The sequence below is a fragment of the Arvicola amphibius genome, chromosome 4 (assembly GCF_903992535.2).
Source record: "Arvicola amphibius chromosome 4, mArvAmp1.2, whole genome shotgun sequence".
In the NCBI taxonomy this organism is placed as follows: Eukaryota; Metazoa; Chordata; class Mammalia; order Rodentia; family Cricetidae; genus Arvicola; species Arvicola amphibius.
The window spans coordinates 26,337,493-26,349,524 of NC_052050.1; the positions used below are offsets into that span (position 1 = coordinate 26,337,493).

The 12,032-nt window shown below is 42.8% G+C and overlaps 1 protein-coding gene across 2 annotated transcripts in view; it reads left to right on the forward strand.

Annotated features, from left to right (window-relative positions):
• Kat7 (lysine acetyltransferase 7) overlaps window positions 1-11,623 on the forward strand; it is a 38,451-nt gene extending 26,828 nt beyond the window's left edge. For both annotated transcript variants that reach the window (XM_038327104.1, XM_038327105.1), the window contains 6 exons: window positions 1,715-1,804; window positions 2,006-2,146; window positions 4,815-4,908; window positions 8,467-8,613; window positions 9,292-9,398; window positions 9,972-11,623. In XM_038327104.1, coding sequence (XP_038183032.1) covers window positions 1,715-1,804; window positions 2,006-2,146; window positions 4,815-4,908; window positions 8,467-8,613; window positions 9,292-9,398; window positions 9,972-10,073 — 681 coding nt within the window. In that variant the 3' untranslated portion in view covers window positions 10,074-11,623. The remainder of the gene's footprint in view (window positions 1-1,714; window positions 1,805-2,005; window positions 2,147-4,814; window positions 4,909-8,466; window positions 8,614-9,291; window positions 9,399-9,971) is intronic.
• Window positions 11,624-12,032: the final 409 nt, after the last annotated feature.

Sequence of the window (12,032 nt, forward strand, 5' to 3'; positions counted from 1 at the left end):
TACTTTCTTGCTTCCTTTATGTCTGGCTGACTGGTGGCAGCCTCGCTGGCTAGTCCCTAGTGTCTCCTCTCTTTCTCCCTCCTTCTTTCCTCAAACCTGGATTCCTCTTCCTGCTTATTCTCTCTGCCTGCCAGCCCTGCCTATTTCTCGACTGCCTAGCTATTGGCCTGTCAGCTTTTTATTAGAACAATCAGGTGTCTTAGGCAGGCAAGGTAAAACAAAAGTACCACATCTTTACATAGTTAAACAAATATTCTATTTCTTAGAAATAAGGGGAGGAGATAGGAACATAGATGGAACTTTGAAACAATTCTAGTTAATGAATTTTTGAAAGCCGGGCGGTGGTGGCGCACGCCTTTAATCCCAGCACTCAGGAGGCAGAGGCAGAGGCAGGCGGATCTCTGTGAGTTCGAGACCAGCCTGGTCTACAAGAGCTAGTTCCAGGACAGGCTCCAAAGCTACAGAGAAACCCTGTCTCGAAAAACAAACAAATAAATGAATTTTTGAGTTACCTATGAAAATTAGAACATGTTGTGTATGCCTTAAACAGACACACACACAGGCTTGAGCGCCTGCCTCTGTGCTAGGGAGGGAATGCAACCTCATGCTTACTGGGTAAGTACTTTACAATATACTGTACCATTGAGCTACGTTCCCAAACCTGGAACATAATTCTTTTAAGGTGTGTATATAATGTTTGTTTCAGATAGGGTCTTTAGCTCAAGCTAGCTGTTTTCCTACCTCTGTCTCTTGAGTACTTATATTACCAGTGTGCACCAACCACGTTGTCCAGTGGATCTTTATTCTTAAGTTGTCAAAAAGATGTAGTAAAATGTTTAATAAGAGTTTTTCTATATGTGTGAATATGTATGTGTGTGTATGCATGCTGATGTGTGCACACGTGAATACATACCATGGCGTACATGTGAAGATGATAGAACAACTTGTGGGAGTCAGTTCCCTCTTGCTATGTAAGTTCCCAGAATTGAATTAGCCATCATGCTTGGCAGCAAACACCTGTACTTGCTTAGAACTTTTCACCGACAGAGTATGAGGACTTGGCTTGCTGCCTAAGATGCTGGGTACTAGCCCCAGCACCACGAATTGAACATTTTGAGAATAAGAAAACGGGGTTACTTTGGAGCCAAGTGCCTTCCAGCTTCCTGTTTCTTTGCCAGGCCTTCTACCTGTTAAAATAAGCCATAGAAGGGATTTCTTTTTCTAGCATATGACAGGAGGTGGGCAGATAGTGAGTGACTCGTGATTGCACATTTATTTTCCAGGCTGAGGACAGAAGATGAAGGTAGGATGGTACTGGGAAGGGACTGGTAAAGGTGAGCCTAGCATACTTAGCAACACTAAGCTGCCAAAATAAGCTGCTTAAGAATTTCCTGTTAGCATGAGACATTTTATTGTAAGCAAGGATATTCTTATTAATCTGGCTTTTACGTTGTCGGTGATTTAATATCTTGGACTGAGATAATGCCAAAAATAATCCAGAAAACTTGAACCAAACAGCCAAAGTAATGCCATTGATATGTTGCAACAGCTTAAGAAGGCTTTAACTTTTCTGAAAATGATTGATTTCACTGTCCTCAAGTGTGTTCAACTGTCCATTAACTCAGCCAGTTTTAACCCGCAGTTCCTTTTCCCTCTTGAGGAACAGGGTTGTAGGAAAATCTGATTGTTTCATGTGAACTCCATTTTCTTGTAGGCCAAGTGTGTGTGGAAACACCCCCCTGGTGATGAGATATACCGCAAAGGCTCCATCTCTGTGTTTGAAGTAGATGGCAAGAAAAACAAGGTAAAAAGTGGTGTCTTGAGAGAAAGATGCTAGTGGCAAGCATTGATGGGGTTCCAAAGGATTGTTTTATCTTCACCAAACATTTGTGTGGGACTAGGGATTAGTTCTGTTTCAAAGTAGTGCTGGTACGGTTATTGTTTTAGGCTTTGCTTTGGGTGTTTTCTCAATTCTTCTGGTCATTGGCTCTTTCTCTGTTTCCAGATCTACTGCCAAAATCTGTGCCTTTTGGCGAAGCTTTTTCTGGACCATAAGACGTTATACTATGATGTAGAACCTTTCCTGTTCTACGTTATGACAGAAGCAGACAATACTGGCTGTCACCTGATTGGATATTTTTCTAAGGTCAGCAGGATCCTGGTGATTTAGAAGCTTAACAACCACAGCAGCATTGTGGGTATTGGCGTTAGAGAACTCAGATCTCTGATGGGGAAGCAGACAGTGGTGATAGGCTTCTTGTAAACTAAAGAAGAAAGGCAAACATTACACATGCATTACAGATGGCTTCGTGCAAGTATTCTGTTCAGGCTCTGCCTTTGTCACCCAGGCTGGCCGGGAATTGTTGTACAGCTAAACTGGCTTCAAACTCAGGCCCAGGACAGTCTTCCTGCCTCAACTTCCAAAGGGCTGGGATTACAGATGTGAGCCAAGACACCTGGCTAGTGTTATTAGAAGGTTCTAGTTTATTTGTTTTTATACTTTTGGATTGGAGCTATTAATTACTGGCCTGGACCCTCCCTGTAAACTTAAAACATCCAGTAGCTGAAGCACCTCTTCTGGCTTTGCTTCCCTCTTTGTTATTAGGTTAAAACCAGGAACATAAACTGGTCAGTGGTGGTGCACACCTTTAATCCCAGCACTTGGGAGGCAGAGGCAGGCGGATCTCTGTGATTTCAAGGCCATCCTGGTCTACAAAGCAAGTTCCAGGACAGTCAGGGCTGTTATACAGAGAAACCCTGTCTCCAAACAAACAAAAAGATGGAAGATTAACATTGTGGTCTCCAAACTGACTATTTCAAAAGTATTTTTGTCTACTTGTTCTCTGTTGTATGATTTCAATCCAGATGATCCTTTCGTACCCGAGGTTGCTTGGATCTACAAAACAGAGAGATAGAGAAAAGTACAGCAGAATAGCTAGCTCCAGAATGAACTCAGAAGTATGTGATGTAATTAAAGAAATTATTGGATAGCCTCTATAGATAAAGCTAGGGAACTCTGAAAGAGACAGTCCTTTTGATTTCCATTTGGCTGCTTTCTGTGAGCCCACTCCTCATTTTTCCTGTGCACATGTTTATCTGACATAGCAGTGCTGTGTGCTGTACATTGAACAACAAACTAGAAATACTGTACTTCTTTTTTTTTTTTTTTTTTTTTTTGGTTTTTCAAGACAGGGTTTCTCTGTGGCTTTGGAGCCTGTCCTGGAACTAGCTCTTGTAGACCAGGCTGGTCTCGAACTACAGAGATCCGCCTGCCTCTGCCTCCCGAGTGCTGGGATTAAAGGCGTGCGCCACCATCGCCCGGCTGAAATACTGTACTTCTGTACCCACATTGTCTCCTAGCAGAGAAGTGTGTGTGTGAGAAGCCAGTTCTTCAGGCATATCCTAGGTGTGAGACTAAAAGCTTTCCTTGTTAACCTACATTTGGATAATGGTAAGACATGAGGGGTAGTGGGCACACAGTGTGGGCTTGGATGGAAGGAAAAAGACTCCAGTGACCCGTAGGAGATTGTTCTTAAGTGGAATCCATCTCATTTCAAACAGTCATAAAAAGCAAGGTGAAGAACCTGAAGCTGTTTTCGTATTCATTTCACCCTGAAGGACCTACAAGCTAGGTAGATGTTATGACCAAACAGATTAGACTCTGCCTACATGCTATATTTTAAGGTCTAAGTTTGACTGATAAACATTTAAATGGACTGGAGCAGTTAGCACATAAAATGCAGTGGGCTTTATTTCCAATACTCACCTTCCTGCTCTTTCAGCCCTCCTCTTTTTTTAGCCCCTTTCCATAATCTTTGGTTTGTATGTGGTTTCTCAGTTAACACATAGTTGATAGCACTTATTTTTCTTAAAAACACTGATATAGGCCTGTTTCGATGTAAGGCTGAAAATTCATTTGATGGAAATACTTGTGTGTATTTAAAGACCCAGTTGCTCCTCTGGAGCTTGTACACTCAAGAATGATTAATCTGTGCAATAAACTGACTACCATAATCATTACATATTAAAAAAACAAACAAACAAAAACAAAAAAAAAAACGTGCAAGCCCAGATCCGGCTTATGGTTTTCTTTCGTTTTATTGAGGCAGGGTCTCCCTGTGTAGTCCTTACTGGCCTAGAACTCAGCATAGATTTACCTGTTTTTGCCTCCATGGTGCTGGTATTAAAGGTTACCACAGCTGTGGTTATGGATTTTAATGTACTGTGACAACTTAATTAAAACACAGTGCACCATACAATTCATCCCTTAAACTGTTCAGGGCAGTGACTCCTAGTATAATGACAAGTTGTGACTGGTGTGGTCGTCATGGTTTCCATTGTTTCAAGAAGAGACATTGCAGTCTGTTCCTATTTCCTCTTTCCCCTTCCTGGCACCTCTCCTACAAATTGACTTATTCTGGACATTTATAAACAGAATCAGGTATTGTGTGATTTATTTGTCTTTTGACCTTCCAGGGGAATGTGGTTTGGTTTCCTGTCTTTCTGATGGGCAAGCTGTCTTCTGAAACAGTGCTTCTTAGAGAGGGCTCCTAGTATATCATCCCAGCACTCTTGGCTTTGGCATGCTCTTGGAGTTATCTCCTTAAATTGGCACTGGAGGTCTGAGCTTGAAGATCCTTAGGTTAATAGCTTTGGCCATCATGGTGTGGTAACAGCTGTCACATCCTCAGACTAACAATATTTTGATTTACAAGGCCTTATAGCCTTATTTTTTACTTAGGATGGGGATGATTTTAGTGGTGAAACTTTTGGTCTCATCGTCTCATGATCTGCTTGTCTGTTTTTGATTTTAGGAGAAGAATTCATTTCTCAACTACAATGTGTCCTGTATCCTCACCATGCCTCAGTATATGAGACAGGGCTATGGCAAAATGCTCATTGATTTCAGTAAGTGATGCTGCTGAGCATCAGCTCTTCAAGGCTGGGACCCTGGGGGTATCGTTGGGCACTTTTGATGTGTGCTCTTGATAGTTCCCACCATGTAGTCGAAGTATCCTGACAGCTAGTTAGTGAATGGACAAAGTGGGGGAATACGCACATTTACCAATGAATACAGAACCTGAAGTTGCTACTGACTTAGTAGGAGATGCAGAGAATAATAAAGTAAGCTCTGCAGGATTATCCCATTTGAGACTGAAACGGCACGTATGCGTGGCTTAGGCTTAAATCTGTCCTTTGATGCTTGGGATTTCACTTATGTAAGCACTTGTGGAAATAATCCATGTACCTGATTCAGGCTTTGGGTTTTATACTCACTCTTCATTAATCGTGGGTATCGGGTTTGAATTTGTCTAACCCACTAATGTGTGCCTCCCATGTTAATGGGGGGAGGGATTTTATTACATTTGTTGGTTTGGAGGGTACATGTGGAGATCAGAGGACAACTTGCAAGAGTCTTCCTCCTCCATGTGGGTCCTGGGTTTGAACTAAGATCAATCACCTTGATGACAAAAGTGCCTTCATTAAACTGTCAGTTTAAAATGACTGTAAGCATTGTGCTGAAGTAATGGTCTTTAGCACAGGAAGACTGATAAATGCATGTGTTGGACATGCTCTCTACAGACATGAATTACAGTACTATGGGTTGTGAGCCTCTGAATCAACAGAATGTGTTGTAAGATGTTTTTAAACGGGGCTGGAGAAATGGCTCAGTGATTAAGAGAACTGGCTGTTCTCCTAGAGGACCCAAGTTCAGCTCCCAGCATCCACATGGCAGCTCACAACTGTCTGTAACTCCAGGATCTGACATCCTCACACAGACAAACATGCACACCAATGTACATAAACTAAAAGTAATTTTTTTAAAAAAAATGTTTTTAAACAGAAAAGAACATTAGACAGAAAATTTGATGGCTCTGGCCAGAGGTGCTCAAGAAGCAAACTTCTCTCCTATGAGCAGTGATTCAGTATTTCTAAGTCTGCATAACCACTGTGACAACGAGAATCAGCTGTGTACTATCAGCATCCATGTATTGAATTTTAGTCACAGGAGAGTGGAGGCTTAGCTGGAGAGATGGCTCAGTGAGAGGGTAAGAGCACTGACTGCTCTTGCTGAGAGCCCAGGTTCAGTTTCTAGAACCCACATGGTACTCAGAACCAACTGTAATTCTAGTTCCATGGATCAGATGCCCTCTTCTGGCCTCCACACATTGTATACATACATAAATTCATACATGTAGGCAGACACCATACACATAAAAATAAATGTTTTTAAGTCTATTTTTGGTCATGAGTATATCTGATAGGCCTGTGTGTATGTTCACATTGACAACCAGAAGTTGATTGATGTGGGAGAGTCTTCTGTTTGTGTTGATTTCATTTGTTAATAAAGAAACTGCCTTTGCCCATTTAATAGGCCAGTCCTTAGGTGGGTAGAGTAGACAGAACACGAAGAAGGAAGTGAGGTAGATGGCTCAGACAGTCGCCATGCCTCTCCTCTCTGAGATTGACGCAGATTAAGATCTCTCCTGGTAAGCGACCACCTCGTGATGCTACACAGATTACTAAATATGGGTTAAAACAAGATGTGAGAATTAGGCAATAAGAGGCTGAAACTAATGGGCCAAGCAATGTTTAAATGAATATAGTTTCTGTGTAATTATTTCGGGTGTAAAGCTAGCCAGGTGGCGGGACACAGCCCCGCAGTTCCATCTACAGTTGATAGTATAGTATCTCCTCCATTTTTGCTTTATTTATTGACAGAACATCTCTCACTAAACTGAGAACTCAATTTACTTTGACTAGTCTAGATGGCCTTGCATGCCTATCTATGCCTCCAGAAAGCTGAGGTTACTGGCAGCCACCATGTCTTGCCTACTTTTTTGAGGATTCTTGGGATCCAGACTCTTGTTTTTATGCTTACATGGAAAGTACTTTATTGGGGCTGGAGAGATGGCTCAGAGGTTAAGAGCACTGGCTGCTCTTCCAGAGGCCCTGAGTTCAATTCCGAGCAACCACATGGTGGCTCACAATCATCTGTAATGAAATCTGGTTCCCTCTTCTGGCCTGAGGGCACACATGGAGACAGAACACTGTAAACAAAAAAATAATAAATCTTTAAAATTAAAAAAAAAAGTACTTTATTTGCTGAGCCATTTTCCTAGTCCCTAAATATTTTTTTTGTTGTTGTCTTTTTGTTTGGTTTTGGTTTTGGTTTTTTCAAGATAGGGTTTCTCTGTAGCTTTTGGAGTCTGTCCTGGAACTAGCTCTTGTAGACTAGACTGGCCTTGAACTCACAGAGATCAACCCACCTCTGCCTCCCGAGTGCTGGGATTAAAAGCATGTGCCACCATCGCCTGGTTAAAAAATTTTTTTAATTAATATTTAGTTAGTTTGATTATTTTGAGGCAGGGTTTCTATGTGTGACAGTTCTGGCTGTCCTGGAATTCACTCTGTAGACTAGGATGGCCTTGAACTAACAAGATCCGCCTGCCTCTGCCTCCTGGGTGCTGGGATTAAAGGCATGCGCCACTACCACCTGGCCATATTTTATGTACATTGGTGTTTTGCCTGCATATATATCTGTGTAAGGGCTTCCAGTGCCCTGGAAGTAGAGTCACAGACAGTTGTGAGCTGCCATGTGGGTTCTGGGAATTCAATCTGAGTTGTCTGGAAGAACAGTCAGTGCTCTTAACCGTAAAGCCATTTCTCCAGCCCCAAGGAATATATTTTAGACTAGACATGGTGGGTTGTACATATAATGCTAACACTCCTGAGGATTATCACACTGTCAGCCTGGTTTAACTTAAAAAAGAAAATGATTGTTGTGTTTTGTAATAAAGCGACTTCCATCTCTGTTCTTAGCAAACACCTACAGAACCATTGCTATTAAAGCTTCTTGTGACGGCTTCCAGGGTTGTCTCTAAGTGCCGGTTATAAGGCATTTAGTTAGACTGTAAGTACACATTTCCTCCACTCTTGTTTATACAAAGCCAGTATGTCTTCACCAGCCACACAGAACATCTTTGCCAAATAGCTGGCTCTCTGGTATTGCAAAGCAGATGTCCTAAGTCTTCTGTGTTTGCAGTTTTTTGCTGTTAGAACGAGGTTTAGTGTTACGTGAAAAAGTCTGGCTGGGCTTCCCAACACTGTGGAGGCAGAAACAATGGGGAAGATTTCACTGCAGGTTCAAGGCCAGTCTGGTCTATATATAATATGTAACAGGCCAATCAACATCATATTGAGACCTTGTCTCAAAAAAGCCACCTCACCCAAGGGCTGGTGAGACAGCTCAGTGAGTAATGGCATTTGCTGCCAAGCTAAGGATCTGAGTTCAGTTCCCAATACCTACACAGTAGAAGGCGAGAACTGATTTCTGCAAGTTGTTCTTTGATTTCCACATCAGCATGTCCACAAAATAAGTAGACAGAATTTTTTAAGTCCTCTCCCTAAATAAAAAGAATGAAATTCAAGTCTGTGTTTTTCTTTTTTTTTTTTCCTTGTCAGGTTATTTACTTTCCAAAGTGGAAGAGAAAGTCGGCTCTCCAGAGCGCCCCCTATCAGACCTGGGGCTCATAAGCTACCGAAGCTACTGGAAGGAAGTGCTGCTCCGGTACCTGCACAACTTTCAGGGCAAGGAGATTTCCATCAAAGGTAGGTCATGCTTGGTGACAGTGGTCCCCGTTCTGTTTAATCTGACTATGATTAGAGAGCATTGCAGAGACCCTCACTGCAGGGCTGAAGCTCCCAGAACGTTGGGTCCTAGAATGGTTGTAAAGTGGTTTCTCCCATCTGGAGTTGTTAACACTCAGTTCACGTAAAAACCAAGAAGAGGACCTGGAGAGATGGCTTAGCAGTTAAGGGCACTGGCTGCTCTTCTGGAGGAATTGGGTTCAATTTGTAGTACCCATATTGAGGCCCACAACTACATGTAACTCCAGTTTTAGCATACATACACACAGACATACACTTGGGCCAAATGCCCATATACATAAAATATATTCATACACCTGTGAATATATGTCATTTCTTTTAAAAATCAAGAAGAAAGACTTCAAGTATTTTGAAACATTGGAATTTTAGGAAAGACATCTGGCTCTCATACAGGAAGAATTTAGGATTCCAGTTTGATTTCTGAGGATCTCAAGAGTAGCGTCTTACCATTATATCTGTTTTTGGTAGTTAACTTTGGCTGGTCAAACATTCTGATCAAGTAGCCTAAGTACCTCAGATTTGTGCTCTGGAAACTCCATGAAAATGAAAGAGGGCCTTGGGAGGCATGGGTGTGGGTTCTATGCTTCAGCTGGGATCTCAGTAGCTGCTCTGTTACAGAAATCAGCCAGGAAACAGCTGTGAATCCCGTGGACATCGTCAGCACTCTTCAAGCCCTTCAGATGCTCAAGTACTGGAAAGGCAAGCACCTAGTTTTGAAGAGACAGGTGAGAGTTCCCTCAGCTGCGGGTGGTGTCCTTAGAATTTAGAGCTCATTAGGGCTGCACTACCCACAGTTGACTTCCCTTAAAGGGTGTGACTGGAAGCTTCTTCTAGCCTTGTTCCAGCTGGCAGTGAGGTCCACATGGCCTTTGTTTCTAAGCTTATCTCCTCCCTTGTCCTTATCAGAGCTTTTGGTAAGCTCTGTGAGATCTGGCTGACAAGCTAAGAAGCTTTGTGTGGCATAACATTTCTGCCCATCCATGAGCGTTCTCGTGAGTCCTAAGATTCTCATAAGTAGTTTGGGATTATTTTGTTAAATGCCACCTCAGCCCATCCCCATTTTGCATTTTTAGTTATTTACACATAATAAGCATAAATGAATGGTTTTCAGCTCTCATTGAAGGCAGAATAGGAAGAAATAGATTAGGAGGAAAGCAGTTTGCAAATCCAAAGATAATATCGTGTTTTACCTTTAATAGATTATTGGAACCTGGGAGAATCTGTTGCTGGTCATTTTGGAATCTTTTAAAGTGTGTTAGCTCCATATATGTAATAATTGCTCCTTTTTTTCTACACAGGACCTGATAGATGAATGGATAGCCAAAGAGGCCAAAAGGTCCAACTCCAATAAAACCATGGATCCAAGCTGCTTAAAATGGACCCCTCCCAAGGGCACTTAAAGTGACCTGTCATTCTGAGCCAGCGAGCCCCAGCAGTAGGAATCCGTACCCTAGGGATCTGTCTGTCATTTCTGTTGCTCTTGTGATTGGCAAGTACAGTATCCTTTGGGAAGGCCACCCCCTCAGGACTGTCCTGGCTCCGACCTTCGTGTACACTGCAGACACTGGTTCTGAGGAACTGTTGTTTCGGCCTCAGTGAGGTTGCCTGGACGGATCTGTATTAGGCTCAAGTACAGATCCTCATAGCACTGACCCAGGAGTTGTGTTATGGTACTGTACCTGTCCAGTCACTGGTTCCCTCATATTCGTTAGCCCCGTGAGGTTTGTTGTGTCCTGAACTTTGTGCTAGTGCTTTTTCCTGCCTGGTTACCAGACCTCCAAACATGGTTGCAACCAAAAAGGCTCTTTCCAGTTATTCCTTACACATTCTTTGTGAAGGGCGGGGAAGAGGCAGCACTTATGAGTATATGTCTATCTCCTGGGAGGGTCCATTCATCCTGGATTTCATCTCACTGTCACTTATTTTTCCATTTTTGTCCAATGACTTGCCTTTGGTCAGGATCAGACTGGCCCGAGCTAGGTATTCCTAAAACGTTCCCAGGGGATCACAGCAGCTGGTCCATCTGAATGAGACAGACTGAAGAGGAAGAGGAGGTGATTCCATATTTTTCTTTGTGCTCACTCACGGGCACTGGGGCAGTATCTTACTGGAAGGAAATGGGTAATTCTTTTTTCACAGCAGAAAGTACCCCCTCTTTTTTTATTTCCTGCCCCCTTTTATGTTGGCAGTCGCCTAGTATTTTAACAGTTTTCTTTCATGCCACATGGTAGTTGATTAATCACACTGCAGCTATTTCCACCTGCCTTTGCCAGTCTGGTGTAGGGCAGATAAACTTCCACGTAAGTTGCACTGATTTTGTCCAGAGCTTCCTGGGAGAAGTGGAAAGTGGTTGAAAATGAGTTCTGTTTCTCAGCCCATGACTCAGCAAGACAGAGTGGCCACACTGCTACGGTTTGCTTCCCTTCAACAGTGCCTCCCCCTACAACAGGCTGAAGTGCTTCTGTCCCTCCAAGAACTTCATTGCCCTTTTAGAACTTGCCACCATCATCCTGTTCTCTGGTTTCCTATTTTTGGTGGTGTTAAGTGAAGGAAGAAATGTTCCCTCTAATTTCTCCCTGTCCCATTATATAACCTGCTATCTTGGGGGCAGCTTTTGATGTCTGACATGTCACCCTTCCCAACTTGGTCTCCTGCAGCACTGCTGTCTTCACGTGGCACCCTCACCACAATCCTAACTCTGGTCATTTGTGCCTTTCTCTTGTCATCTCTGTACACTACTAATATCCACTGTGGGTTGGAGGGAGCTGATCTTAAGCATGTTCAGTGGCGGCTCCCTCCAGTTTCAGTGTCACTGTTAACATTTATCCAAATGCTGTTCACTGGGGATTTTTCTTAAGGGATAAAGGCCTTTTACAGATGCTGAACCCTTCCCCACATGTGGTAGAATGTGCTCTTCTTTATCTACTCAATAAAGCATGTTCTCTGCTCATGTCTGAGTAATCTGAAGCTTGTTTATGTGTGGAAATGGTATGATTGATCTGTGGTTAATGGCTCAGTGAAGGGTTAGGAGTGGGGTTTGTAACTGGATTATTTTCCCCATGTGAAACAGATTGTTGACAGAATAAGTGTTGACTCTGAACTCATTAATTGGTAGGACAAATTGAATCTGCCTCCCTTTGGCTCCAGGAACTAGTTATACACAACAGTGACTAGCTAGTATAACATTCTTTGATTCTTCTGCCTCTGGTTTGGGGGGTGGAACCAGTGGGGAGTTAAGGTAGGTGGGGGTACCGTACTTGCTTATAGGAGGCAGAAACAAGTGTGTTCTTTTTTCTCGAGGTGTGTCTACCAGCAGTGAGCCACGTAAGCCATGAATCTCTAATCATTCCCCAACTCAG